Source organism: Barbus barbus (genome assembly GCF_936440315.1).
Source record: "Barbus barbus genome assembly, chromosome: 24".
Classification (NCBI taxonomy): domain Eukaryota; kingdom Metazoa; phylum Chordata; class Actinopteri; order Cypriniformes; family Cyprinidae; genus Barbus; species Barbus barbus.
The window spans coordinates 30,089,520-30,117,137 of NC_136752.1; the positions used below are offsets into that span (position 1 = coordinate 30,089,520).

The 27,618-nt window shown below is 44.0% G+C and overlaps 3 protein-coding genes across 3 annotated transcripts; 2 read left to right on the top strand and 1 right to left on the bottom strand.

Moving 5' to 3' along the window:
- Window positions 1-170: 170 nt before the first annotated feature.
- On the top strand, window positions 171-2,721 carry LOC306843537 (zona pellucida sperm-binding protein 4-like; the record flags this gene model as incomplete). Its single annotated transcript, XM_079375065.1, has 9 exons — window positions 171-218; window positions 1,121-1,274; window positions 1,350-1,537; window positions 1,608-1,705; window positions 1,777-1,934; window positions 2,005-2,197; window positions 2,270-2,417; window positions 2,495-2,567; window positions 2,645-2,721. 9 exons carry the CDS (start codon window positions 171-173, stop codon window positions 2,719-2,721), a joined length of 1,137 nt encoding a protein of 378 aa, XP_079231191.1.
- A 3,765-nt stretch (window positions 2,722-6,486) lies between these two features.
- LOC306843538 (zona pellucida sperm-binding protein 4-like) lies at window positions 6,487-11,135 on the bottom strand (the record flags this gene model as incomplete). Its single annotated transcript, XM_079375066.1, has 10 exons — window positions 6,487-6,613; window positions 6,992-7,064; window positions 7,143-7,215; window positions 7,292-7,439; window positions 7,515-7,707; window positions 7,779-7,936; window positions 8,008-8,105; window positions 8,176-8,363; window positions 8,438-8,591; window positions 11,109-11,135. 10 exons carry the CDS (start codon window positions 11,133-11,135, stop codon window positions 6,487-6,489), a joined length of 1,239 nt encoding a protein of 412 aa, XP_079231192.1.
- Window positions 11,136-22,512: 11,377 nt separating this feature from the next.
- Window positions 22,513-25,936, top strand: LOC306843539 (zona pellucida sperm-binding protein 4-like; the record flags this gene model as incomplete). The annotated part of the gene is made up of 9 exons (XM_079375067.1): window positions 22,513-22,539; window positions 24,333-24,486; window positions 24,562-24,749; window positions 24,820-24,917; window positions 24,989-25,146; window positions 25,217-25,409; window positions 25,485-25,632; window positions 25,710-25,782; window positions 25,860-25,936. The coding sequence occupies 9 exons, from the start codon at window positions 22,513-22,515 to the stop codon at window positions 25,934-25,936; spliced, it is 1,116 nt and encodes a 371-aa protein (XP_079231193.1).
- Between the last annotated feature and the right edge of the window lie 1,682 nt (window positions 25,937-27,618).

The following is a 27,618-nucleotide window of genomic DNA, read 5'->3' on the forward strand; positions in this document are numbered from 1 at the left end:
ATTAATAAAACGGTGTGAGCCTGAACGTGCCCCAGGTTTGAAAATGTCGTAGCGTCTGTGATAGTTCAAGACGGGTTTGGATAACTTTGCTGACCTGCTCATAATAAACGAGCTTCAGCGACCACAACGAGCACCGATTTGGTCACGATCCGGGGGTTTTGTCGCAGACTATGGAAATCTATCTACGACAACAAAATCCAGCCAAAAAGTCCCGTAGTGTGAGCCTGCCTTAAAAATAAAACAATCCAGAATTGTCAAAACGTCAACAACTGGATTCAGCTAATGCAGGATAAAACCAAGGCCGAATTCAAAATGGCAGAAATTAATACAAGTATGCTATTTTTAATTATGCTCAAGTTTCACACAGTTGCATAAGCTCCAACTCATGCAAGTCTGGAGAATCCTGAGGATTAATGAAGAGGGAGGAGTTATCATTAATTAGCTGAAATCTGTAGAGTACAAAAAGACCAAAAGGCTGCACTTCTACTTTGTGACTAGCTATTGAACAATGGCTGGAAGTTGGTGTTTGTTTCAGATTTTGGCAGTTTGTGTTTTCTGTCATGCTGTCCCACAGTGGAGTAATTTGCCTCAGAACCCTCAAGCTCTGATGTTCCAGCAAACTGACCAGCGGTTTCAGAAGCCAGCTCAACAGCAAACTGACCAGTGGTTTCAGAAGCCAGCTCAACAGCAAACTGACCAGCGGTTTCAGAAGCCAGCTCAACAGCAAACTGACCAGCTGTTTCAGAAGCCAGCTCAACAGCAAACTGACCAGCGGTTTCAGAAGCCAGCCCAACAGCAAACTGACCAGCGGTTTCAGAAGCCAGCTCAACAGCGAACTGACCAGCGGTTTCAGAAGCCAGCTCCGATACAAACTGACCAGCGGTTTCAGAAGCCAGCTCAACAAACTGCCCAGTGGTTTCCTCCGCAGTTTCAGAAGCCAGCCCAACAGCAAACTGACCAGCGGTTTCAGAAGCCAGCCCAACAGCAAACTGACCAGCGGTTTCAGAAGCCAGCCCAACAGCAAACTGACCAGCGGTTTCAGAAGCCAGCTCAACAGAAAACTGACCAGCGCTTTCAGAAGCCAGCTCCGATACAAACTGACCAGCGGTTTCCTCAGCAGTTTCAGAAGCCAGTGGCCCAGGCAGAGTACCTTGATAAATGTGCTGTAGCTGATTATGAGCAGATCCAATGTGGACAACCTGGGATCAGTGGTGCTGAGTGTGAAGCTATCAACTGCTGCTTTAACGGACAGCAGTGTTACTATGGGAGGGCAGGTAAGCTTTCTCAATCTTACTGTTCATGTTAAACAGATTCTCAGCACTAACCTGTTCTTGTACCTTTTGTTCCAGTGACTGTCCAGTGTATTAGAGATGGTCAGTTTGTGGTAGTGGTGTCTAGAGACGTTACTCTGCCTAGACTGAGTCTGGATTCGGTTAGTCTACTGGGTGGAAATGACCCACCTTGCGGTCCTGTGGAGTCCACGCCTTATTTTGCTATATACCAGTTCCCTGTGACCGCATGTGGCACGAGCATGATGGTGAGCAGCTGCTTCTGGTGTAATTCTGCTTTGCTTATGGACTGGATGCCAACAGTGTTGCTATTCACAGGAGGACCGCGGATATGTGGTGTATGAGAACAGAATGACCTCCTCGTATGAAGTTGGCATTGGACCGTTTGGTTCCATCACTAGGGACAGTCATTTTGAGTAAGTGATCTATGACTTGGTGTGAATTTTAACCTTTGATAAATGCTACAAGCTCACCGTCTGTTGTCCAGGCTTCTCTTTCAGTGTAGGTACTCTGGAACTTCTGTTGAAGCTCTGGTTGTGGAGGTCAACTCTGTTCCTCCACCTCCACCAGTAGCTGCTCCTGGACCTCTCAGGGTGGAGCTCAGGCTGGCCAATGGCCAATGTGTAACCAAAGGGTGCGCAGAAGGTGAGGTCTTATCCTGTGTCTCCCTAAAGCCTTTCAAACTTGAGTGTGGTTAAACCCCAGTGTTCCTCAGGGGATGAGGCCTACACGTCCTACTACAGTGACGCTGATTATCCCGTCACAAAAGTCCTGCGGGAGCCTGTGTATGTTGAGGTGCGCATTATGGAGAGGACTGACCCCAACATTGTCCTGATGCTGGGACGTTGTTGGGCAACTTCAACCCCCAGTCCACTCAGTCTCCCCCAGTGGGACCTTCTGGTTGATGGGTGAGTGTACAGCCGATCTTATCCAGTTTGTCTACTGGGAGGCGCTTTCTAACCTTCTCTCTCTTTCTTCAGATGCCCTTACCAGGACGACCGTTATCTGACCACACTGGTTCCAGTGACTGGATCGTCTGGTCTTCAGTTCCCAACCCACTACAAGCGCTTTGTTGTGAAGATGTTCACATTTGTAGCTCCAGCCTCACTGGCTCCTCTGCAGGAAACCGTATGCCCCCCATTACTTGACCGGTTTTGTTTTTACTACTTGTGGATTCTATGACTTGCTCCTCTCTTCCCTGTCAGATCTTCATCCACTGCAGCACAGAGGTGTGCCATCCATCTTCTGGCTCTTGTGAGCAAAGCTGCACCAGGAAACGTGAGTTCTTGCTTTAACTTGACTAGCAGAACTGAGAATTTATAAGCGCGTTCACGCTCCTAAAATTTCTCTTTCAGGAAGAGACACCGCTATCAAGGCCAGGTCTAGTGAGCAGACAGTGGTTTCTAGTGGAGAAGTTACTCTGGTCCTGTAAATCTAGTGTTTTTAATAAACCTTGCAGAACACCAAGATGTTTTTGTCTATTGGTACTTTTTGACTTCGCCGAATCTGATATTACGTGCCTCTTCCGAGTGCCTTTTTCTCCCCCACACTTTTAAACCAAGGTTCCACGACCTTTTGTACAGTCATGCCTCGACTCAGAATGCTTCTGTACGAGGCATGACCCTTATCCAACCTCCAGTTGTTAACCTGGGCCACTGCATGGGGTACCAAATTAAGTGTTAATCATTAGCTTTTCATTAACAGGACGTTTGGCCCAACCAACATGCACTTATCCCATCAAAGTGTGCATACACTTTGCTGGGGAGCAACTGGGTTTTTGGGGTTGTTCAAGGGCACCTCAGCTGTGGGTATGGAAGGTAGTGTTATACACTCACTCCCTTGTATAATTCCTGCTGGTACTGATACTTGAATCCTTGACCTTTTGGGTTACTAGTCGGTCCCTCCAGGATGTTTGTAATTGCCACAGATCTTGGACTTGGACATGTCCTGTGACATCGCAACACGCATTCAAAGAAAGGTTGTCTCAGTTTGAAAAATGGAATGAAGAGCCTTGTGTTCTCATACCGATTTACAAGAGCTACATTGGACAAACGAATCTGGCCGGAGCCGCAGGCTGCTCTCGATCACGTGACCCCATTATACTATACGGTCTAATTTGCTGCAGAATCAACATCGGTCAAAAAATTGTGAAGCATTCAAATTCGGCACAGAATTGATAGCTACGGCTATCAAGGCAAGTTTATTTATATGGAACATGCACCGTGGTAATTCAAAGTGCTTTACATGAGTGAAGGTCATTAAAAATAATCACAGCAATAAAAACAAGGAATTTTAAAGTGATATACAAATTGATTTAAATGAATTTTAAAACCGTTAAGAGAAAATGATTATCCATAAAATGCAGTCCTATTGGACATAGCGCAGTGCTCATTCAACAAATGCACAGCTAAACATGAGTTTTGTGTCTGGATTTAATGGTGGCTAATTTTTTTTGCACAGCTGGGGCCTGTTCCATAAAACAAGTTTACCAAATAAGCCAGGCTTATTTCAGTAATTCTGACTTATTTTCACTTGATTTGGTTTCTGAAAGCAAAATTACCATAGCTCAAGCTCAGTCACTGTGGCAACTTATGCTGGCAAACTAACCTGGTCCGGAGCAGGCTAACTGTCAGGCTAAGCTGAGCTCCTCTAACTCTGACCAATAGGAACGCATCGATATTACCACTGACACTCTCACATACAGTCAGTTTAATTTATTATCGGTCCAAAAATAAAAGTATACAGAAAATACACCTGTGAATGACATTTTAACACAGTTGCTACTTCAGTTGATCAGAAGTTTCTAGCCATGCAGCCTTTCTCTCTGAATTTATGACAGCTGTACCTTTTATGGTTATTAGAACATTGTAATGTTTTAATCTAAAATGGCTCTTTAAAGCATAAAAACACAATCAAATGTTAAAATCACTGAATTAAAAATGTAAATTTATAATAGAAATCAGAGTACATTTTAACTGATAAGAGGAACACACATTTAACTCATTTGAGCTAGTGATTAACAGTTGCGGCTATCATAAAAATACACATGTAGGAAATTAAAATTCTATGTGTCACATTTAATGTCCAACAACATATTTTAGCAGAATGTATATTTTATTCAGAATTCTTGCGCTAGTATTCTATTCTGCTCTGTGTGTGTAGCGCAGCGCTCGTTCTCTCGCATAAGCCCCGCCCACTCCTGACAGCTAAATGGATATATTTGCATGGCTTTCTGACATTTACAGATGTAAAAAATATACCTGTGACGTATCAATTATGCACTGAGGAAAACACAATGTTTCAAATGCGTTAAACAGCACAAATATTCGCTGTTTGCTATGGTGGATCGATTTGATCCATGATCGACATTAAGGGCTGCTTCAGAATAAGCGTGTACATCACATTATCCTGACTCACTGAACCTGGATAGCATTAGTCAGATTGCGTGAACTTGAATTGTCGTTTATGGAACCGCTTTAGTCCCGATTTGTTAGGTTATTTCAAGTCAGGTTTTGGACTTTAATCCCCGCTTTTCTTAGCGTCTTTTATGGAACAGCCCCCCGATCTCTTCTGGAAGCTGGTTCCAATGGTGTGTGACATAATAGCTAAAAGCGGACTCCCCTTGTTTTGTGTGAACCCTTGGTATTTCTAACTGACTCTATCCTAATGGTCTGAGTGGTCCATTAGGTTACTATTCCGTGAGCATATCAGCAATGCATTTAGGTCCTAGGCCATCTCTACTATAGGAAAGGAAGAATTGTGTGAACTTGTTAAATCAGCTAAACCAACAACATGTTAGACCCTATTCCAGTTAAACTACTAAAAGAGGTGCTTCCAGAAGTCATAGATCCTCTTTTGGCTATTATTAATTTGTCATTAGGATATGTCCCCAAAACCTTTAAATTGGCTGTTATTAAGCCTCTCATTAAAAAAAAAAAACAACTTGACCCCCAAGATCTAGTTAATTACAGAGCGATCTCGTATCTCCCTTTTCTGTCAAAGATGCTAGAAAAGGTAGTATCCTCACAGTTATAGTCCTTCTTAGAGAAAAATTATATGTGTGGATTTCCAGTCAGTATTTAGACCTTCCCATAGTACTGAGACTGCTCTGAGTTACAAATGACCTGCTGTTATCATCTGATCGTGGTTGTATCTCTATTAGTGGTACTGGATCTTAGCGTTACGTTCAACGCTATCGTTCACAACATTCTTTTGAATAGACTAGAAAACTTTGACATTATTGGAAGTGCATTAGCATGGTTCAAATCGTACTTATCTGACCGCCATAAATTCGTAGCAGTGAATGAAGAGGTATATCGATCACAAGTGCAGCATGGAGTACCTCAAAGCTCAGTACTAGGGCCGTTACTTTCACGATTTACATGTACAATATCATCAGGAAACACGAAGTTAGAGGTGTTAATTTAGGACCTAAAACCCCCAAAAGTAATAACCTAGAACATCGTCTAACACTTGATGGCTGCTCTGCTCCACATCCATTACGTTCTCAAAACTCTGGCCATTTGATAATACCTAGAATATCAAAATCAACTGAGGGAGGTAGATCCTTTTTCTATTTAGCGCCCAAACTCTGGAACAATGTACCGAACACTGTTCGGGAGGCAGACACACTGTCAGTTTAAATTTGGATTAAAGACCCATCTCTTTATCATGGCGTACACACACACACTTCTAATATTCAAATCCGTTAAAGGATTGTTAGGCTGCATTAATTAGGTCCAGGAACACTCCCCATAACACAATGTACTCGTTACATCGTAAGAAGATTGACATCTACACTAATATTAGTCTGTTTTTCTCTTATTCAGAGGTCACCTTAGCCGCCCAATCCAGTCCGTATCCAGCCCAGATGGTCACTGCAGTCACCAGATCCAGTTCATATCCAGATCAGATGGTGGATTAGCACCCAGAGATGACCTCTACAGCCCTGAACATCAGTGGAGACCAGGGTCGCGTTTCATAAAACAAGTTTACCAAATAAGTCAGGTTTATTTCAGTTAGTCTGACTTGGTTTGATTTATTGTCAGTTGATTTGGTTCTAAATAAGTCAGACTAACTGAAATAAACCTGACTTATTTGGTAAACTTGTTTTATGTAACAGGCCCCTGGACACCTAGATGAGCCCCAGAGAGGACCCCGCCACTTAGACAGCATCGGGAAGAGACCACTGGAACCCTTACAATCTGACTGTGCTGCAGTTGAACTGCTGGTTCGTTTGGCCAGAGGAGAACTTGCCCCCCGACAGAGCCTGGTTTCTCTCCATTCTGGCACCGATGGAATTTTGGTTCCTTGCTGATGTCGACCTGCTTGCAAAAGACACCATTTAAACTGAACTCAATGAAATTCCTTTAACTGAAAGGAGCTTAATCTTGTCATTTAATTTGCATTGTTAAAAGCGCTACATAAATAAAGGTGACTTGGATGTGATGAATGCATGTTGGTTGGGCTAAATGTCCAGTTAACAAAAAGTTAGTGATTAACCCTTAATTTGGTACCCTATGCGGTGGCCCAGGTTATCAAGTCGAGGCATGACTGTACAAAAGGTCGTGGAACCTTGGTTTAAAAGTGTGGGGGAGAAAAAAAAACCCCACAAACTCGGAAGAGGCAAGTAATATCAGATTCGGCAAAGTGAAAAGTACCAATAGACAAAAAGATCTTTTTATTAAAATCACTAGATTTACAGGACCAGAGTAACTTCTCCACTAGAAACCACTGTCTGCTCACTCGAGCTGGCCTTGATAGCAGTGTCTCTTCCTGAAAGAGAAGATTTTAGGAGCGTGAACGCGCTTATAAATTTTCAGTTCTGCTGGTCAAGTTAAAGCAAGAACTCACGTTTCCTGGTGCAGCTTTGCTCACAAGAGCCAGAAGATGGATGGCACACCTCTGTGCTGCAGTGGATGAAGATCTGACAGGGAAGAGAGGAGCAAGTCATAGAATCCACAAGTAGTAAAAACAAAACCGTTCAAGTAATGGGGGCATACAGTTTCCTGCAGAGGAGCCAGTGAGGCTGGAGCTACAAATGTGAACATCTTCACAACAAAGCGCTTGTAGTGGGTTGGGAACTGAAGACCAGACGATCCAGTCACTGGAACCAGTGTGGTCAGATAACGGTCGTCCTGGTAAGGGCATCTGAAGAGGAGAGGGAGAAGGTTAGAAAGTGCCTCCCAGTAGACAAACTGGATAAAAGATCGGCTGTACACTCACCCATCAACCAGAAGGTCCCACTGGGGGAGACTGAGTGGACTGGGGGTTGAAGTCGCCCAACAACGTCCCAGCATCAGGACAATGTTGGGGTCAGTCCTCTCCATAATGCGCACCTCAACATACACAGGCTCCCGCAGGACTTTTGTGACGGGATAATCAGCGTCACTGTAGTAGGACATGTAGGCCTCATCCCCTGAGGATGAACACTGGGGTTTAACCAGACTCAAGTCTGAAAGGCTTTAGGGAGACAGGATAAGGCCTTACCTTCTGCACACCCTTTGGTGACACATTGGCCATTGGCCAGCCTGAGCTCCACCCTGAGAGGTCCAAGAGCAGCTACTGGTGGAGGTGGAGGAACAGAGTTCACCTCCACAACCAGTGCTTCAACAGAAGTTCCAGAGTACCTACACTGAAAGAGAAGCCTGGACAACAGACGGTGAGCTTGTAGCATTTATCAAAGATTAAAATTCACACCAAGTCATAGATCACTTACTCAAAATGACTGTCCCTTGTGATGGAACCAAACGGTCCAATGCCAACTTCATATGAGGAGGTCATTCTGTTCTCATACACCACATATCCACGGTCCTCCTGTGAATAGCAACACTGTTGGCATCCAGTCCATAAGCAAAGCAGAATTACACCAGAAGCAGCTGCTCACCATCATGCTCGTGCCACATGCGGTCACAGGGAACTGGTATATAGCAAAATAAGGCGTGGACTCCACAGGACCGCAAGGTGGGTCATTTCCACCCAGTAGACTAACCGAATCCAGACTCAGTCTAGGCAGAGTAACGTCTCTAGACACCACTACCACAAACTGACCATCTCTAATACACTGGACAGTCACTGGAACAGGTACAAGAACAGGTTAGTACTGAGAATCTGTTTAAAATGAACAGAATAAGATTGAGAAAGCTTACCTGCCCTCCCATAGTAACACTGCTGTCCGTTAAAGCAGCAGTTGATAGCGTCACACTCAGCACCACTGATCCCAGGTTGTCCACATTGGATCTGCTCGTAATCTGCTACAGCACATTTATCAAGGGGCTCTGCCTGGGCCACTGGCTTCTGAAACTGCTGAGGAAACCTCTGGTCAGTTTGCTGTTGAGCTGGCTTCTGAAACCGCTGGTCAGTTTGCTGTTGAACTGGCTTCTGAAACTGCTGAGGAAACCTCTGGTCAGTTTGCTGTTGAGCTGGCTTCTGAAACCTCTGGTCAGTTTGCTGTTGAGCTGGCTTCTGAAACCGCTGGTCAGTTTGCTGTTGAGCTGGCTTCTGAAACCGCTGGTCAGTTTGCTGTTGAGCTGGCTTCTGAAACCGCTGGTCAGTTTGCTGTGGAGCTGGCTTCTGAAACCTCTGGTCAGTTTGCTGTGGAGCTGGCTTCTGAAACCTCTGGTCAGTTTGCTGTGGAGCTGGCTTCTGAAACCGCTGGTCAGTTTGCTGTTGAGCTGGCTTCTGAAACCGCTGGTCAGTTTGCTGTTGAGCTGGCTTCTGAAACCGCTGGTCAGTTTGCTGTTGAGCTGGCTTCTGAAACCGCTGGTCAGTTTGCTGTTGAGCTGGCTTCTGAAACCGCTGGTCAGTTTGCTGGAACATCAGAGCTTGAGGGTTCTGAGGCAAATTACTCCACTGTGGAATAGCATGACAGAAAACACAAACTGCCAAAATCTGAAACAAACACCAACTTCCAGCCATTGTTCAATAGCTAGTCACAAAGTAGAAGTACAGCCTTTTGGTCTTTTTGTACTCTACAGATTTCAGCTAATTAATGATAACTCCTCCCTCTTCATTAATCCTCACGATTCTCCAGACTTGCATGAGTTGGAGCTTATGCAACTGTGTGAAACTTGAGCATAATTAAAAATAGCATACTTGTATTAATTTCTGCCATTTTGAATTCGGCCTTGGTTTTATCCTGCATTAGCTGAATCCAGTTGTTGACGTTTTGACAATTCTGGATTGTTTTATTCTTCAGGCAGGCTCACACTACGGGGCTTTTGGCTGGATTTTGCTGTCGCAGACAGATTTCCACAGTATGCGACAAAACCCCTAGATCGTGACCAAATCGTTGCTCGTTGTGGTAGCTGAAGCTCGTTAAGTATGAGCAGGTCAGCAACGTGATCCGAACCCGTCTTGAACTATCACAGACGCTACGACATTTTCAAACCTGGGGCACGTTCAGGCTCACACCGTTGCCTAACGTTTTGCTATGGTTTCCAGATTGAACGAAATGTTTCCGGGAAACGGTGTGTAACGGGGTTTGAGATACGTTTTCTCATGTTTGGTGGGTGTTTCAAAAATGTCAGCCCATTCAGCAGAAACATGTATATAAACCACGCGGTATTAAAGAGACAGCTCGCACTATGGGTCCAAGTGAAGTCGTTTACAAACGTGTCCACTGCAGCTCAGTATACGCAACAATTGAAGATATTAAGACGTTTGTCATAAGAGTTTTATAGTAACATAGCATATCAACATGATGATGGTGAATTTGTAAGTAAATGTAATTAACATCAAAATAAATTCACAAGAGCAAGTATATTGTTTGCACATGTTTATTTACATTAAAAGCAAAATAACTGAAATAATAAGAGCACAAGTATAAATCTGGAACATCTTTAGGTCTGTCTAAATATCATGTAGTAATTGCAATGTCTTCTGTTCCGGTCCGTATGCTTTCCTTAGGAAAGTGTGCTAGACACTGATTAGTGTAACATAAAAATACTATACATATTTTTATATTTTGCTATTATATTGTGGAGTGACACTTTCATAAAATGTTCTATGCTCCTCTGATTATATAATGGTAAATATTACAATATCATAGCACAACAACAGTGATCAGCAATAATGATAAGCCTCATAATCACAATAAAAATAATAAGGTCAAATAGATCATAACACAGTCTCGGAGGTAAGAAGTGGATTATCCTTCACCTGAAATTCGAGGCAAATGTTGAATCACAATAATTAGGAACCACAGTTTCCACAAATCCCTTCACTCAATTGGGATGTTGTCTTTTATTCTGGACGGCAAGGGCAATGACTGTAACATCAAGCATATTTTGCAGTATTAAACACGTATTTACACCGATTTCATCAGGCTCCAAAAATTCTTCAAAAACAACACAAAGAATGGCCTTCTCAGCTGCCATAGTTGCAACACTTCAGAACATCAGAACAGGGTGTTCAACGCACCACCGTTTCCGTTTAATAAACGTTTTGCACCATTTTTTCGGGGCTGAACGCAGCCTTGTTTGATATTATCACCATGTGATCTGGTAATGTGAGTGACACAATGACATGATGGAACTAATCCAGCCAATCACAGTGCAGATGGTATAATCGGTCTTATCATGGATCTTTATGAACAGAAACGAAAATCCACAAATTAATCAAATCAACTAACTAGAAGTAAATTTAACAAATGCATAGATTGTGCATATAATACCACCTTTCATTGTACTGTTTAATTAACTCCAACTCTTTCTGCAGTACTGACAGTTCTTGTTATCCACGTCTTCCAAGCCATTGTTTCTGCCATATTCTCTTTTGTCGTGGTTTCTTCTTTCTTTCAGATAAAATAACTGCACAGACCAATTGAAGGGCCAGTTGATCATCCATGCTTGAAGATTGATTGATCCAAGATGATTTTACAATACATATGTATTTCAATACATGAAGATGAATCATGAAGTCATTTGAGCGACTGGTCCTGGCCTACCTGAAGGACATCACTGGACCTCTTCAGTTTGCCTACAGAGCAAACAGTTCTGTGGATGACGTTGTCAATATGGGACTGCATTACATCCTGCCACACCTTGACAAACCTGGGACTTATGCAAGGATCTTATTTGTGGACTTCAGCTCGGCCTTCAATACCATCATGCCTGACCTTCTCTCAGACAAACTCACACAGCACTCTGTGCCCACGTCCATCTGTCAGTGGATCACCAGCTTCCTGACAGACAGGCAGCAGCTAGTGAGGCTGGGCAAACTCACATCCAGGACTCTCACCATCAGCACTGGCGCCCCTCAGGGATGTGTTCTCTCCCCACTGCTCTTCTCCCTCTACACAAATGATTGCACATCTAAAGACCCCTCTGTCAAGTTCCTGAAGTTTGAGCAGCTGGCTGTCTGGTGCAGTCACAACAACTTGGAGCTCAACAAGCTCAAAACAGTGGAGATGATAGTAGACTTTAGGAGGAACCCCCTGCACGCCCCCCACTCACCATCACGGACAGCACTGTGGCTGCAGCGAGTCATTCAGGTTCCTGGGCACCACCATCTCCCAGGACCTGAAGTGGGACATTCACATTGACTCTATTGTGTGAAAGGCCCAGCAGAGGCTGTATTTCCTCTGCCAGCTAAGGAAGTTCAACCTGCGACAGGAGCTGCTGAAACAGTTCTACTCTGCCATTATCGAGTCTGTCCTTTGTTCATTTATATCTTTTTGGTTTGGCTCAGCTACCAAAACATACATCAGAAGACTACAACAGACAGTCAGGACTGCTGAGAGGATTATCGGTGCCCCTCTACCCAACCTCCAAGATCTTTATATCTCCAGAGTGAGGAAAAGGGCTAAGAAAGTCACTCTGGACCCCTCACACCCAGATCATTCTCTCTTTGAACTGTTGCCCTCTGGCCGGCTCTACAGATCACTGAGCACCAGAACAGCTAGACACAAGACCATTTTTTTCCCCCAGGCCATATCCCACCTGAACAACACATAACACACCTCAGTACTGTACATCTGTAAATAACTCATCAAATCTTCATCCGTACATAGGACAAATGCACATTCACAGTTCTGTCTATGGACATTTTTTCTTTTCTGAATATTTTTATTTTTATTACTGTTGTTATTTATAATTTATTGTCTATTCTCTTCATTATAAGTGTTTTTATTACCTTAATTATATGTTGTCTGCACTATGTTTGTATTTCTGTACTGGAAGCTCCTAACACCAAGACAAATTCCTTGTGTGTGTAAACACACTTGGCAATAAAACTCTTTCTGATTCTGATTCAATACATTTGAAGTATTTTATTTCCTCATGAGTGAAGGGCTAATCTGCACCCCGACAAATAACATTTTGGGCTATACAGAAGGATATTGATCTTGCAGTGTGCAAGATTTTAAAAGCACTTTATAATATGAATGACTGTATTTTAATTATAATGCAGCATTTAAGAATAGAGCAGCTATGGCTGGGACAGGGTTCAAATAACACTTAAAGGTTCAACGTAATCATGAGTATGTTAAATCAACTTTCTTTTGAGACAGTCTGAAAATAGAGGCCTGTACATTCCAAGATGTTTCTAATGGCAAGCTCATACTATATTAGTGTTGTTTTTGGCGGCCTGTTTTAATTTTGGTTTTAGACTAGTCTTGGTGTGAAGCTGTCATTTTAGTTTTTATTAGTTTTAGTCATGGTTCATACTCTTTTTAGTCTAGTCAAGTTTCAGTCAACTAAACGTCTGAGCATTTTAGTCTTATTTTAGTCAGAATTATCCATGACTAGTTTTGTCTAGTTTTAGTCGACAAAAACTGATGGCATTTTAGTCTAGTTTTAGACTATTCTAGTTTTAGACTATTGTATTTTAGTCTCTTTTTAGTAATGCAATTCTATTTAACCCAGTCAAAGTAGTATAAGTACCTAGTAGCAGGGGCGCCGTAAGCAGTGGGGGGGGGGGAGGTAGGACGATTCTAGGAGTACAGACAAGGACTTTTAAGGGGCTTAAGAGTTTCTTTAGAAAATGGAAACATGGAGAGAAGAAATGCATTGCACACAGTGAGTTAATAAGACGCTACACATTAGATCGTGCAGGGATCATGTTTGTGACCGATCTTATTAGAGACACACTAACAACTCCGACACCGCGCTGAAATGTCATAGCGCCAGAAATGGACGTAATCACTACATTAACATATCTGGCAACTGGAAAAATGCAACTATGCAGCAGTGATGATTTGGATCTGTTACAGCACTTATTAGGCTATGTCTCTGTTCATGTCCTATAAAATACTGTATGTATGACAGCATGGTAAATAAAAAATAAAGAATATATATATATATATATATATATATATATATATATATAATGTGTGTGTGTGTGTGTGTGTGTGAGGAAGAGAGAGAGAGCGAGTACGGTAAAACAGGAAAAATTACGTCTGTAATTTCAAAGTAAGGCTTATAATATACCCTACTCTTAAAAGCGCTCTTTTATTTCCTTCTTGACAACCAACCAATCACAATCTTCAAAAGACTGTGTCATTCCTAGCAACGGGGTCAGCTCTGCCTCCTCACTAAGATAAAAGTTTTTGTCTTTTCCTCGCTCAGAGTTGCTCTCAGATCGGTCCTGAATCACTTTTAAGCTAAGACTCCTAGTTAGACATTTTTAAGCTAAATTAGGAGCTCTCTAAGAGGATTCTTAGAATCTTTAGGAATACGGGCCCAGATGTACAAACCAGACCCTCCCACCTCTGTAATAAACACGGAGATGTTAGTCCCGTCCGAACTGGTACATGAAAAATCGCAGACGTCAGGTGATAAGAATCGAAACTCAAACTTAGTTTAGAAAACTAGTCCCGTCCGAACAGGGCTTTTGTTTCAAAATATCAGAACAAATGCCACTGATGTGGAAACCAGGAAAAACATTGTTCAATAAACCCAAATCTCCACGCTTCACCATGGATTTAACATAACTACAGGAACAACTTGGTGAAATGAAGTCAACACTTCAAAGCTTTGAGTATTACCAAATTTGAAAATTATTTTTAGTGTGATTGACGTCATTTGTTCATCCTTCATAGGTTGCCTCCATTTATAAAACTAAAAGTTTCATAATGTAGGAAAGCAAACACTTATTTACATTTACATTTATTCATTTAGCTGACGCTTTTATCCAAAGCGACTTACAATTGCTATATATGTCAGAGGTCGCACGCCTCTGGAGCAACTAGGGGTTACGTGTCTTGCTCAGGGACACATTGGTGTCTCACAGTGGATTCGAACCCGGGTCTCTCACACCAAAGGCATGTGTCTTATCCACTGCGCCATCACCACCCCTTTTTATTTAAAAATAAAAAGGACATTAAATTACCACTATGTGGCTGCACAGACTTATTGGCCATTTCCACTCCCTATATATACTGTATATATACACTCACCTAAAGGATTATTAGGAACACCATACTAATACTGTGTTTGACCCCCTTTTGCCTTCAGAACTGCCTTAATTCTACGTGGCATTGATTCAACAAGGTGCTGAAAGCATTCTTTAGAAATGTTGGCCCATATTGATAGGATAGCATCTTGCAGTTGATGGAGATTTGTGGGATGCACATCCAGGGCACGAAGCTCCCGTTCCACCACATCCCAAAGATGCTCTATTGGGTTGAGATCTGGTGACTGTGGAGGCCATTTTAGTACAGTGAACTCATTGTCATGTTCAAGAAACCAATTTGAAATGATTCGACCTTTGTGACATGGTGCATTATCCTGCTGGAAGTAGCTATCAGAGGATGGGTACATGGTGGTCATAAAGGGATGGACATGGTCAGAAACAATGCTCAGGTAGGCCGTGGCATTTAAACGATGCCCAATTGGCACTAAGGGGCCTAAAGTGTGCCAAGAAAACATCCCCCACACCATTACACCACCACCACCAGCCTGCACAGTGGTAACAAGGCATGATGGATCCATGTTCTCATTCTGTTTACGCCAAATTCTGACTCTACCATCTGAATGTCTCAACAGAAATCGAGACTCATCAGACCAGGCAACATTTTTCCAGTCTTCAACCGTCCAATTTTGGTGATCTCGTGCAAATTGTAGCCTCTTTTTCCTATTTGTAGTGGAGATGAGTGGTACCCGGTGGGGTCTTCTGCTGTTGTAGCCCATCCGCCTCAAGGTTGTGCATGTTGTGGCTTCACAAATGCTTTGCTGCATACCTCGGTTGTAACGAGTGGTTATTTCAGTCAAAGTTGCTCTTCTATCAGCTTGAATCAGTCGGCCCATTCTCCTCTGACCTCTAGCATCAACAAGGCATTTTCGCCCACAGGACTGCCGCATACTGGATGTTTTTCCCTTTTCACACCATTCTTTGTAAACCCTAGAAATGGTTGTGCGTGAAAATCCCAGTAACTGAGCAGATTGTGAAATACTCTGACCGGCCCGTCTGGCACCAACAACTATGCCACGCTCAAAATTGCTTAAATCACCTTTCTTTCCCATTCTGACATTCAGTTTGGAGTTCAGGAGATTGTCTTGACCAGGACCACACCCCTAAATGCATTGAAGCAACTGCCATGTGATTGGTTGATTACATAATTGCATTAATGAGAAATTGAACAGGTGTTCCTAATAATCCTTTAGGTGAGTGTATATATATATATATATTTTTTATTTATTTATTTATTTATTTTTTTTATCAAATTATATTGAGACATTATGAATGACAATAAAAGTACATTTTATCTGCATCTCAACTACCCTGACAGCACAAGTAAATCTTCAAGACGTCTGTTAAAGATCTGGGCCCGTATTCATAAAGATCCTAAGAATTCTCTCAGAAAACTCTTAATTTAGCTTAAAAACTTTTACGTAGGAGTCTTAGCTTAAGAGTGATTCGGGACCGATCTGAGAGCAACTCTGAGTAAGGAAAAGACAAAAACGTTCATCTTAGTGAGGAGGCGGGGTTGACCCCGTTGCTATGTATGACACAATCTTTTGAAGACTGTGATTGGTTGGTTGTCAAGAAGGAAATAAAAGAGTGCTTTTAAGAGTAGGGTATATTATAAGCCTTCACTTTGAAATTACTGGCGGAATGTTTCCTCTCGCTCTTTCTCACACACACACACACACACACACACACACACACACATTATATATGTATATATATATTCTTAATTTTTTATTTACCATGCTGTCATACTTACATTTAAATTTCTAGGGGGGCACAAATCACGTTGTGTGTGTGTGTCGGGGGGGGGGGGGCTGCAATCTGTGATCTCGTGCAGTTGCTGACGCTCGCTAAAGCGTGCAATCACATTATGTGCGCTGTTTTATCGGTACTTTCACTTTCAAAATCGATCGCGTTCAGCAAGGAGGGGAGAGCTCCGGGTCCTGACAACATTCCTGGGCGTGTACTGAGAGACTGTGCAGTGGAACTCACTGAGGTCTTCACAGACATCTTCAACATCTCACTAAATCAGGCTGTTGTCCCCACATGCTTCAAAGCTACCACCATCATTCCAGTCCCTAAGAAGTCATCTCCATCCTGTTTCAATGACTACCGTCCAATAACACTCACTCCCATCCTCATGAAGTGCTTTGAACGGCTAGTCTTGCACCACATCAAGTCTGCCCTCCCCCCCTCCCCCCCTCCCCCCCTCCCTGGACCCCTTCCAGTTTGCATATAGGTCCAACCGCTCGACCGATGATGCCATCACCACTGCCCTCCACCCAGCCCTCACACATCTGGAGAAAAAAGACTCATTTGTCAGGATGCTGTTCATAGACTTCAGTTCAGCATTCAACACAATCATCCCTCAACAGCTCACTCACAAACTGGCCCAGCTGGGGCTCAATACCTCTCTGTGCAACTGGCTGTTGGACTTCCTGACCGGGAGACCTCAAGCAGTACGGGTCGGCAGTAACACATCCAGCACCATCACACTGAACACTGGGGCCCCCCAAGGATGTGTGCTGAGCCCCCTCCTCTTCACTCTGCTGACCCACGACTGCACACCATCACACAACTCCAACATTTTCATTAAGTTTGCGGATGACACGACTGTGGTGGGTCTCATCAGCAACAGAGATGAGACAAACTACAGGAGCGAGGTGAGCCGCCTGGCCGGGTGGTGCAGTGACAACAATCTCTCTCTGAATGTGAAGAAGACGAAGGAGATTGTTGTTGACTTCAGGAGAGTACACACTCAGCATGCCCCTCTGACCATCAACGGTGCGACTGTGGAGAGAGTGAGCAGCACCAAGTTCCTGGGTGTGCACATCACTGAGGACCTCTCCTGGACTAACAACACTGTAGCACTGGCCAAGAAAGCACAGCAGCGTCTCTACTTCCTCCGCAAACTCAGAAGAGCCAGAGCCCCGACCCCCATCATGTGCACCTTCTACAGAGGCACCATCGAGAGCATCCTAACTAGCTGCATCACTGTGTGGTATGGCGCTTGCAACGCATCCTGCCGCAAGTCACTTCAACGCATAGTGAGAGCAGCTGAGAAGATCGTTGGTGTCTCTCTCCCCTCCCTCCAGGACATCTACAGCACCCGTCTCACCCGCAAAGCCCTCCGCATTGCAGGTGATCCCACCCACCCGACACACAGCTTCTTCAGTCTGCTGCCATCAGGGAGGAGACTGCGGAGTCTCCAGGCGAGGACCAGCAGACTGAAGGACAGCTTCATACATCAGGCTGTCAGGAAGCTGAACTCCCTCCCGTCCTTGCCCCCCCTCCTCTCTTTCACCCCCATTTAACACAGCAACACACTAGGAACTCTGACTCTGTGACACCCCCCCCCCCCCCCCACCGACCAACAAACTGTGACCGGCACCTGTCACTTGTGCAGCATTGGCTGATCACTACCCATCCAACATTGACTGCAAATTACCTCTTCGGATAGTCTGACAAAAATCTATCCGAACAGTCACTTCGACTTGTCACTTTAACAGACTGATAAGCTCTTCTTGCACTACACTCATAACAAAACAAAACAAATCTGCACAGTTTTGTTTTTGTACATTCAACTGGTTTGCACTCCATCTATTCTGCCATGTGCCTTATGCACTTTATCTATCTCTCTTTTTTTTATTTTCTACAATGTCCTCAGACTGATAAGCTCTTTTGCACTACAAATATATCTACACAGTGTTGTTTTTATTTTACTGGTTTTGCACTCTATCTGCCATGCGCCTTACGCCACTTTATCGATCTAATTCTTGTTTTTTTCTACAATATCCTCATTTGTATATTTGTATAGTTGTATGTACATATGTTTAAACTGTATTTATCTGTATCTGAACGTGTTTAATGTTAACTGTATGCACCAAGGGTCTGAGAGTAATGCAATTTCAATTCTCTGTATGTATGTGCTGTACATGTGGAAGAATTGACAATAAAGCTGACTTGACTTGACTTGACTTGAGAGGAGGGAAAGTGGGGGGGCACAATAACTCGTTTGGGGGGGGGGGGGGGGGGGCATGGCCCCCCTGGCTCCGGCCCTGCATATTTACTGTGTTTTATAGGAAATTAACAGAGACATATAAGCCTAATAAGTGCTGTAACAGACCCAAATCATCACTGCTGCATAGTTGCATTTTTCCAGTTGCCAAATATGTTAATGTAGTGATTTCTGGCGCTATGGCAATTCTGCGCAGTGTCTGAGATGTTAGCATGTCTTTAATAAGATCAGTCACACACATGATCCCTGCACGAACTAATGTGTAGTGTCTTTTTAACTCACTGTCATGCATTGTGTGCAACACATTTCTTCTCCCTCTTCATTTTCGTCCATTTTCTCCGCTGTTAAAGAAACTCTTAAGCCCCTTAAAAGTCCTCGTCCGTACTCCTAACAAGTTTGACCTTAAGACCTCTTTTAAAAGTTAAGATGCGTTCTGAATTACTTTTTTCTTTACTGGGATTTTTTCTTTAATTTTAAGAGTAAACGCCCACATTTCTAAGAATTGTCTTAGAATTTTGTCACTAGGAGCTACTTTTTGCATTAAAATTCTTCATGAATACGGGCCCAGGGAAACATCTGCCTTGTAATCTGATAAACGCCTCAGAAGCAGTTTTACATGCATTCTAATAAATGTTTATTTGACATCTGACAGGAAACGTCTTAGAGACGTATATTGCAGATGAGCAAACACCCTAAAAAATACGTCTTGCATATGTAAAGGCAGACATCAAACAGACATCTCCGTTATGTACATGTGCGATTAGGGTGAGTGCTTTACTGTCAGGTGCTGGTGCCACCTTCTGTAGAACTTAATGGCACTGGTGTCCTCAAATGTTAGTCTGGAGCCCTACAATGGTTCTCGAAGTCAGAAAAGTTATAACAATAGAAGAAGGTTGTCCATGGTATATTTTCACTGCAAAACAATAACAAATATCATGTTTCAGGAGGTAGCTGTTTGCATGGGGTTTCAGAGGGGGGCGGGGTGATTTGAGTTCAGGGCTCTCACAGCCTGGGGGAAAAGCTGTTGAGCAGTCTGGCAGAGCGGGCTCTGATGCTCCGGTACCGTCTTCCTGATGGTAGGAGCTGGAAGAGACTGTGGGAGGGATGGGTGGAGTCCTTCACGATGCTGTTGGTTTTGCTGGAGCATCAAGGAAGGAAAATGTCCAGGATGGAGGGGAGAGGGGCACCGATGATCTTTGCAGCTGTGTTCACTGTCCGCTGGAGGGTCTTGCGGTCAGCAGCACTGCAGTTCCCGTACCAGACAGTGATGCAGCTGGTCAGCACACTCTCAATGGTGCCTCTGTAGAATGTGGTGAGGATGGGTGGAGGGAGACTTGCTCTTTTCAGCCGGCGGAGAAAGTGTAGGCGCTGTTGTGCCTTTTTGGAGAGTGACATGGTGTTGGTGGTCTAGGTGAGATCCTCTGTGATGTGCACCCCCAGGAATTTAGTGCTACTGACTCTCTCCACAGTCGAGCTGTCGATGGTCAGTGGGGGGTGGTCAACGAAGTTTCTCCTGAAGTCCATCACAACCTCCTTTGTCTTCTCCACATTGAGGGACAGATTGTTAGTGCCACACCATTCAGCCAGGGACACGGACGGACTGAGGTCCGACACGGACTGACTGAGGTCTTCCGGTTAGAAAGTCCAGGATCCAATTACAAAGGGAATTGTTAAGGCCCAGCAGGTTTAGTTTATTTATGAGCTGTTGTGGGATTATTGTGTTGAATGCTGAGCTGAAGTCAATGCACAGCATTCTAACATAGGAGTCTTTATTTTCTAGGTGAGTAAGAGCCAGGTGGAGGGTGGAGGAAATCCGTAGAGCGGTTTGGACGGTATGCAAACTGGAGCGGGTCGAGTGTGTTGGGGAGGCTGGTTTTGATGTTGTGCATGACTAGCCTCTCAAAGCACTTCATCATGATTGGAGTCAGTGCTATGGGATGGTAGTCATTTAGACAGGACACAGGTGATTTCTTTGGTACCGGTATGATTGTTGTGGATTTGAGACATGTGGGGACGACTGCCTGGCTCAGCGAGGTGTTGAAGATATCTCCTAGGACATCTGTCAGCTGTGCAGCACAGTCTCTCAGAACATGGCCAGGTATGTTGTCAGGACCCGCAGCCTTGCGTGGGTTAATCCTAGATATGGTCTTGCTTACAGACAGAGCGCCTGGTCGTTGGGAGGTGTGGGCAGTTTTTGTGCAGGTGTGTCATTCTGCATTTCAAACCATGAATAAAAGTGGTTCAGTGCATCGGGGAGGGATGTGTCATCATCACAGGCCTGTGGTGGGGGCTTGTAGTCAGTGATGGTCTGAATGGCTTGCCACAGGCACTGTGTGTCTCTGCTGTCTGTGAATTGATTGTTGATATTTTTGAGCATATGACCGTTTTGCATTTTTGATGCCACAGGACAGATTGGCTCTTGCTGTTTTGAGGGCTGCTTTATCTCCTGATCTGAATGCTTCATCTCTGGTCTTTAGCAGCCCACGAACCTCTGCTGTCATCCATGGCTTCTGGTTTGCACGTGTGGTGATGGTCTTGGTGACTGTCACATCATCAGTGCACTTTTTGATGTAAGCAGTCACAGTTTCGGTGTACTCATGCAGGTCTGTGTGGTTGTTGTAGGTGGCTGCCTCTTTAAACATGTTCCAGTCTGTGCACTGAAAGCAGTCCTGTAGTGCTGAGGTGGCATTGTCTGGCCATACTGTGATCTGCTTTTGAACCAGTTTGATGAGTTTGAGAAGTGGTCTATATGCTGGGATTAGCATAACAGAGATGGGGTCTGAGTTCCCGAGGTGGGGGCGGGGTACAGACTTGTAAGCGTTCTTTACTGTTGTGTAAACAAAGTCCAGTGTGTTGTTTCCCCTTGTTGCAAAGTCACATGTTGGTAGAACTTTGGCAAAACTGTCTTTAAGTTTGTGTGGTTGAAGTCACCGGCTATGATGAAAAAGCCGCTGGGGTTATTTGTTTGTTGTTCACTGATGGCGCTATACAGTTCATGAAGCGCGTCTTTAGCGTTTGCACACGGGGGGGATGTAAACCGCGACAATAACAATGGCCGTGAACTCCCGCGGTAGGTAGAACGGTAGACACTTCACAAACATAAACTCCACCAGCGATGAACAGTGTTTTGATAATACCGCAGCATTGTTACACCAGTCTTTGTTGATATACACACACAAGACACCGGGTCTTGCCAGATAGTGATGAATCTCTATCCGCTCGGTAGCTGGTTAGCCCGTGCTGCTGAATGGCGGATTCCGGGATGTTGTCGTTTAGCCATGTTTCAGTGAAAACATACACACAACAATCCCTTGCCTCATGCTGTGTAGACCGACTGAGTTGAATTAAGTCCAGTTTGTTTTCCAGAGAGCGAACGTTTGAGAGCATGACTGTTGGAAGAGCCGGTCTTGTGGGGTTAGCTCTTAGCCTAGCTCGTATACCTCTGCGCTTACCGCGCTTCCGTCCTCTCTCACGCAGCTTGCGACGCTGCCTTGTGCGGGTAGCGTCATTAGGCGAGGCCGTGGTCTCGAGGTCCAGCTCCAGTAGTAAACAAAGGCCTCGTAGCTTCTCAGTAGCCGCCGGCGAGAGTTGGTGTTTGTACGCGTTGCCGATATCCAAAAGGCTTTGGCGATCATATATGTGTTTGAGAGTGATTTCCTTGTGAGTTAGCGGTAATTTTACACTATTTGGAGACGAACAGATGACATTAAAAGACATAAAAAGCACCGTCTTTGGGACCCGGAGCAGACGCTGCGTCTGACCGCGCCGCCATCTTGGATCAATCAATCTTCAAGCATGGATGATCAACTGGCCCTTCAATTGGTCTGTGCAGTTATTTTATCTGAAAGAAAGAAGAAACCACGACAAAAGGGAATATGGCAGAAACAATGACTTGGAAGACGTGGATAACAAGAACTGTCAGTACTGCAGAAAGAGTTGGAGTTAATTAAACAGTACAATGAAACTTAGTTGATTTGATTAATTTGTGGATTTTCGTTTCTCTTCATAAAGATCCATGATAAGACCGATTATACCATCTGCACTGTGATTGGCTGGATTAGTTCCATCATGTCATTGTGTCACTCACATTACCAGATCACATGGCGATAATATCAAACAGGGCTGAGTTCAGCCCTGAAAAAACGGTGCAAAACGTTTATCAAACGTAAACGGTGGTGCGTTGAACACCCTGTTCTGATGTTCTGAAGTGTTGCAACTATGGCAGCTGAGAAGGCCATTCTTTGTGTTCTTTTTGAAGAATTTTTGGAGTCTGATGAAATCGGTGTAAATACGTGTTTAATACTGCAAAATACGCTCGATGTTACAGTCATTGCTCTTGCCGTCCAGAATAAAAGACAACATCCCAATTGAGTGAAGGGATTTGTGGAAACTGTGGTTCCTAATTATTGTGATCCAACATTTGCCTCGCATTTCAGGTGAAGGATAATCCACTTCTTACCTCCGAGACTGTGTTATGATCTATATGACCTTATTATTTTTATTGTAGCACCGATTTGGTCACGATCCCGGGGTTTTGTCGCAGACTATGGAAATCTGTCCGCGACAGCAAAATCCAGCCAAAAGTCCCGTAGTGTGAGCCTGCCTTAAGAATAAAACAATCCAGAAATGTCAAAACGTCAACAACTGGATTCAGCTAATGCAGGATAAAACCAAGACCGAATTCAAAATGGCAGAAATTAATACAAGTATGCTATTTTTAATTATGCTCAAGTTTGTTTTTCATGCATGTAACAAGGATAATTGAATCAATGAGAATCACACAGTTGCATAAGCTCCAACTCATGCAAGTCTAGAGAATCGTGAGGATTAATGAAGAGGGAGGAGCTATCATTAATTAGCTGAAATCTGTAGAGTACAAAAAGACCAAAAGGCTGCACTTCTAAATTGTGACTAGCTGTTGAACAATGGCTGGAATTTGGTGGTTGTTTCAGATTTTGGCAGTTTGTGCTTTCTGTCATGCTGTTCCACAGTGGAGTAATTTGCCTCAGAATCCTCAAGCTCTGATGTTCCAGCAAACTGACCAGCGGTTTCAGAAGCCAGTTCAACAGCAAACTGACCAGCGGTTTCAGAAGCCAGCTCAACAAACTGCCCAGTGGTTTCCTCCGCAGTTTCAGAAGCCAGCCCAAGAGCAAACTGACCAGCGGTTTCAGAAGCCAGCTCAACAGCAAACTGACCAGCGGTTTCAGAAGCCAGCTCAACAGCAAACTGACCAGCGGTTTCAGAAGCCAGCTCAACAGCTAACTGACCAGCGGTTTCAGAAGCCAGCTCAACAGCAAACTGACCAGCGGTTTCAGAAGCCAGCTCAACAGCAAACTGACCAGCGGTTTCAGAAGCCAGCTCCGATACAAACTGACCAGCGGTTTCAGAAGCCAGCTCCGATACAAACTGACCAGCGGTTTCAGAAGCCAGCTCAACAAACTGCCCAGTGGTTTCCTCCGCAGTTTCAGAAGCCAGTTCAACAGCAAACTGACCAGCGGTTTCAGAAGCCAGCCCAACAGCAAACTGACCAGCGGTTTCAGAAGCCAGCCCAACAGCAAACTGACCAGCGGTTTCAGAAGCCAGCTCAACAAACTGCCCAGCGGTTTCCTCAGCAGTTTCAGAAGCCAGTGGCCCAGGCAGAGTACCTTGATAAATGTGCTGTAGCTGATTATGAGCAGATCCAATGTGGACAACCTGGGATCAGTGGTGCTGAGTGTGAAGCTATCAACTGCTGCTTTAACGGACAGCAGTGTTACTATGGGAGGGCAGGTAAGCTTTCTCAATCTTACTGTTCATGTTAAACAGATTCTCAGCACTAACCTGTTCTTGTACCTTTTGTTCCAGTGACTGTCCAGTGTATTAGAGATGGTCAGTTTGTGGTAGTGGTGTCTAGAGACGTTACTCTGCCTAGACTGAGTCTGGATTCGGTTAGTCTACTGGGTGGAAATGACCCACCTTGCGGTCCTGTGGAGTCCACGCCTTATTTTGCTATATACCAGTTCCCTGTGACCGCATGTGGCACGAGCATGATGGTGAGCAGCTGCTTCTGGTGTAATTCTGCTTTGCTTATGGACTGGATGCCAACAGTGTTGCTATTCACAGGAGGACCGCGGATATGTGGTGTATGAGAACAGAATGACCTCCTCGTATGAAGTTGGCATTGGACCGTTTGGTTCCATCACTAGGGACAGTCATTTTGAGTAAGTGATCTATGACTTGGTGTGAATTTTAACCTTTGATAAATGCTACAAGCTCACCGTCTGTTGTCCAGGCTTCTCTTTCAGTGTAGGTACTCTGGAACTTCTGTTGAAGCTCTGGTTGTGGAGGTCAACTCTGTTCCTCCACCTCCACCAGTAGCTGCTCCTGGACCTCTCAGGGTGGAGCTCAGGCTGGCCAATGGCCAATGTGTAACCAAAGGGTGCGCAGAAGGTGAGGTCTTATCCTGTGTCTCCCTAAAGCCTTTCAAACTTGAGTGTGGTTAAACCCCAGTGTTCCTCAGGGGATGAGGCCTACACGTCCTACTACAGTGACGCTGATTATCCCGTCACAAAAGTCCTGCGGGAGCCTGTGTATGTTGAGGTGCGCATTATGGAGAGGACTGACCCCAACATTGTCCTGATGCTGGGACGTTGTTGGGCGACTTCAACCCCCAGTCCACTCAGTCTCCCCCAGTGGGACCTTCTGGTTGATGGGTGAGTGTACAGCCGATCTTTTATCCAGTTTGTCTACTGGGAGGCACTTTCTAACCTTCTCCCTCTCCTCTTCAGATGCCCTTACCAGGACGACCGTTATCTGACCACACTGGTTCCAGTGACTGGATCGTCTGGTCTTCAGTTCCCAACCCACTACAAGCGCTTTGTTGTGAAGATGTTCACATTTGTAGCTCCAGCCTCACTGGCTCCTCTGCAGGAAACCGTATGCCCCCCATTACTTGACCGGTTTTGTTTTTACTACTTGTGGATTCTATGACTTGCTCCTCTCTTCCCTGTCAGATCTTCATCCACTGCAGCACAGAGGTGTGCCATCCATCTTCTGGCTCTTGTGAGCAAAGCTGCACCAGGAAACGTGAGTTCTTGCTTTAACTTGACTAGCAGAACTGAGAATTTATAAGCGCGTTCACGCTCCTAAAATTTCTCTTTCAGGAAGAGACACCGCTATCAAGGCCAGGTCTAGTGAGCAGACAGTGGTTTCTAGTGGAGAAGTTACTCTGGTCCTGTAAATCTAGTGTTTTTAATAAACCTTGCAGAACACCAAGATGTTTTTGTCTATTGGTACTTTTTGACTTCGCCGAATCTGATATTACGTGCCTCTTCCGAGTGCCTTTTTCTCCCCCACACTTTTAAACCAAGGTTCCACGACCTTTTGTACAGTCATGCCTCGACTCAGAATGCTTCTGTACGAGGCATGACCCTTATCCAACCTCCAGTTGTTAACCTGGGCCACTGCATGGGGTACCAAATTAAGTGTTAATCATTAGCTTTTCATTAACAGGACGTTTGGCCCAACCAACATGCACTTATCCCATCAAAGTGTGCATACACTTTGCTGGGGAGCAACTGGGTTTTTGGGGTTGTTCAAGGGCACCTCAGCTGTGGGTATGGAAGGTAGTGTTATACACTCACTCCCTTGTATAATTCCTGCTGGTACTGATACTTGAATCCTTGACCTTTTGGGTTACTAGTCGGTCCCTCCAGGATGTTTGTAATTGCCACAGATCTTGGACATGTCCTGTGACATCGCAACACGCATTCAAAGAAAGGTTGTCTCAGTTTGAAAAATGGAATGAAGAGCCTTGTGTTCTCATACCGATTTACAAGAGCTACATTGGACAAACGAATCTGGCCGGAGCCGCAGGCTGCTCTCGATCACGTGACCCCATTATACTATACGGTCTAATTTGCTGCAGAATCAACATCGGTCAAAAAATTGTGAAGCATTCAAATTCGGCACAGAATTGATAGCTACGGATATCAAGGCAAGTTTATTTATATGGAACATGCACCGTGGTAATTCAAAGTGCTTTACATGAGTGAAGGTCATTAAAAATAATCACAGCAATAAAAACAAGGAATTTTAAAGTGATATACAAATTGATTTAAATGAATTTTAAAACCGTTAAGAGAAAATGATTATCCATAAAATGCAGTCCTATTGGACATAGCGCAGTGCTCATTCAACAAATGCACAGCTAAACATGAGTTTTGTGTCTGGATTTAATGGTGGCTAATTTTTTTTGCACAGCTGGGGCCTGTTCCATAAAACAAGTTTACCAAATAAGCCAGGCTTATTTCAGTAATTCTGACTTATTTTCACTTGATTTGGTTTCTGAAAGCAAAATTACCATAGCTAATGCTCAGTCACTGTGGCAACTTATGCTGGCAAACTAACCTGGTCCGGAGCAGGCTAACTGTCAGGCTAAGTTGAGCTCCTCTAACTCTGACCAATAGGAACGCATCGATATTACCACTGACACTCTCACATACAGTCAGTTTAATTTATTATCGGTCCAAAAATAAAAGTATACAGAAAATACACCTGTGAATGACATTTTAACACAGTTGCTACTTCAGTTGATCAGAAGTTTCTAGCCATGCAGCCTTTCTCTCTGAATTTATGACAGCTGTACCTTTTATGGTTATTAGAACATTAAAACATTACAATCTAAAATGGCTCTTTAAAGCATAAAAACACAATCAAATGTTAAAATCACTGAATTAAAAATGTAAATTTATAATAGAAATCAGAGTACATTTTAACTGATAAGAGGAACACACATTTAACTCATTTGAGCTAGTGATTAACAGTTGCGGCTATCATAAAAATACACATGTAGGAAATTAAAATTCTATGTGTCACATTTAATGTCCAACAACATATTTTAGCAGAATGTATATTTTATTC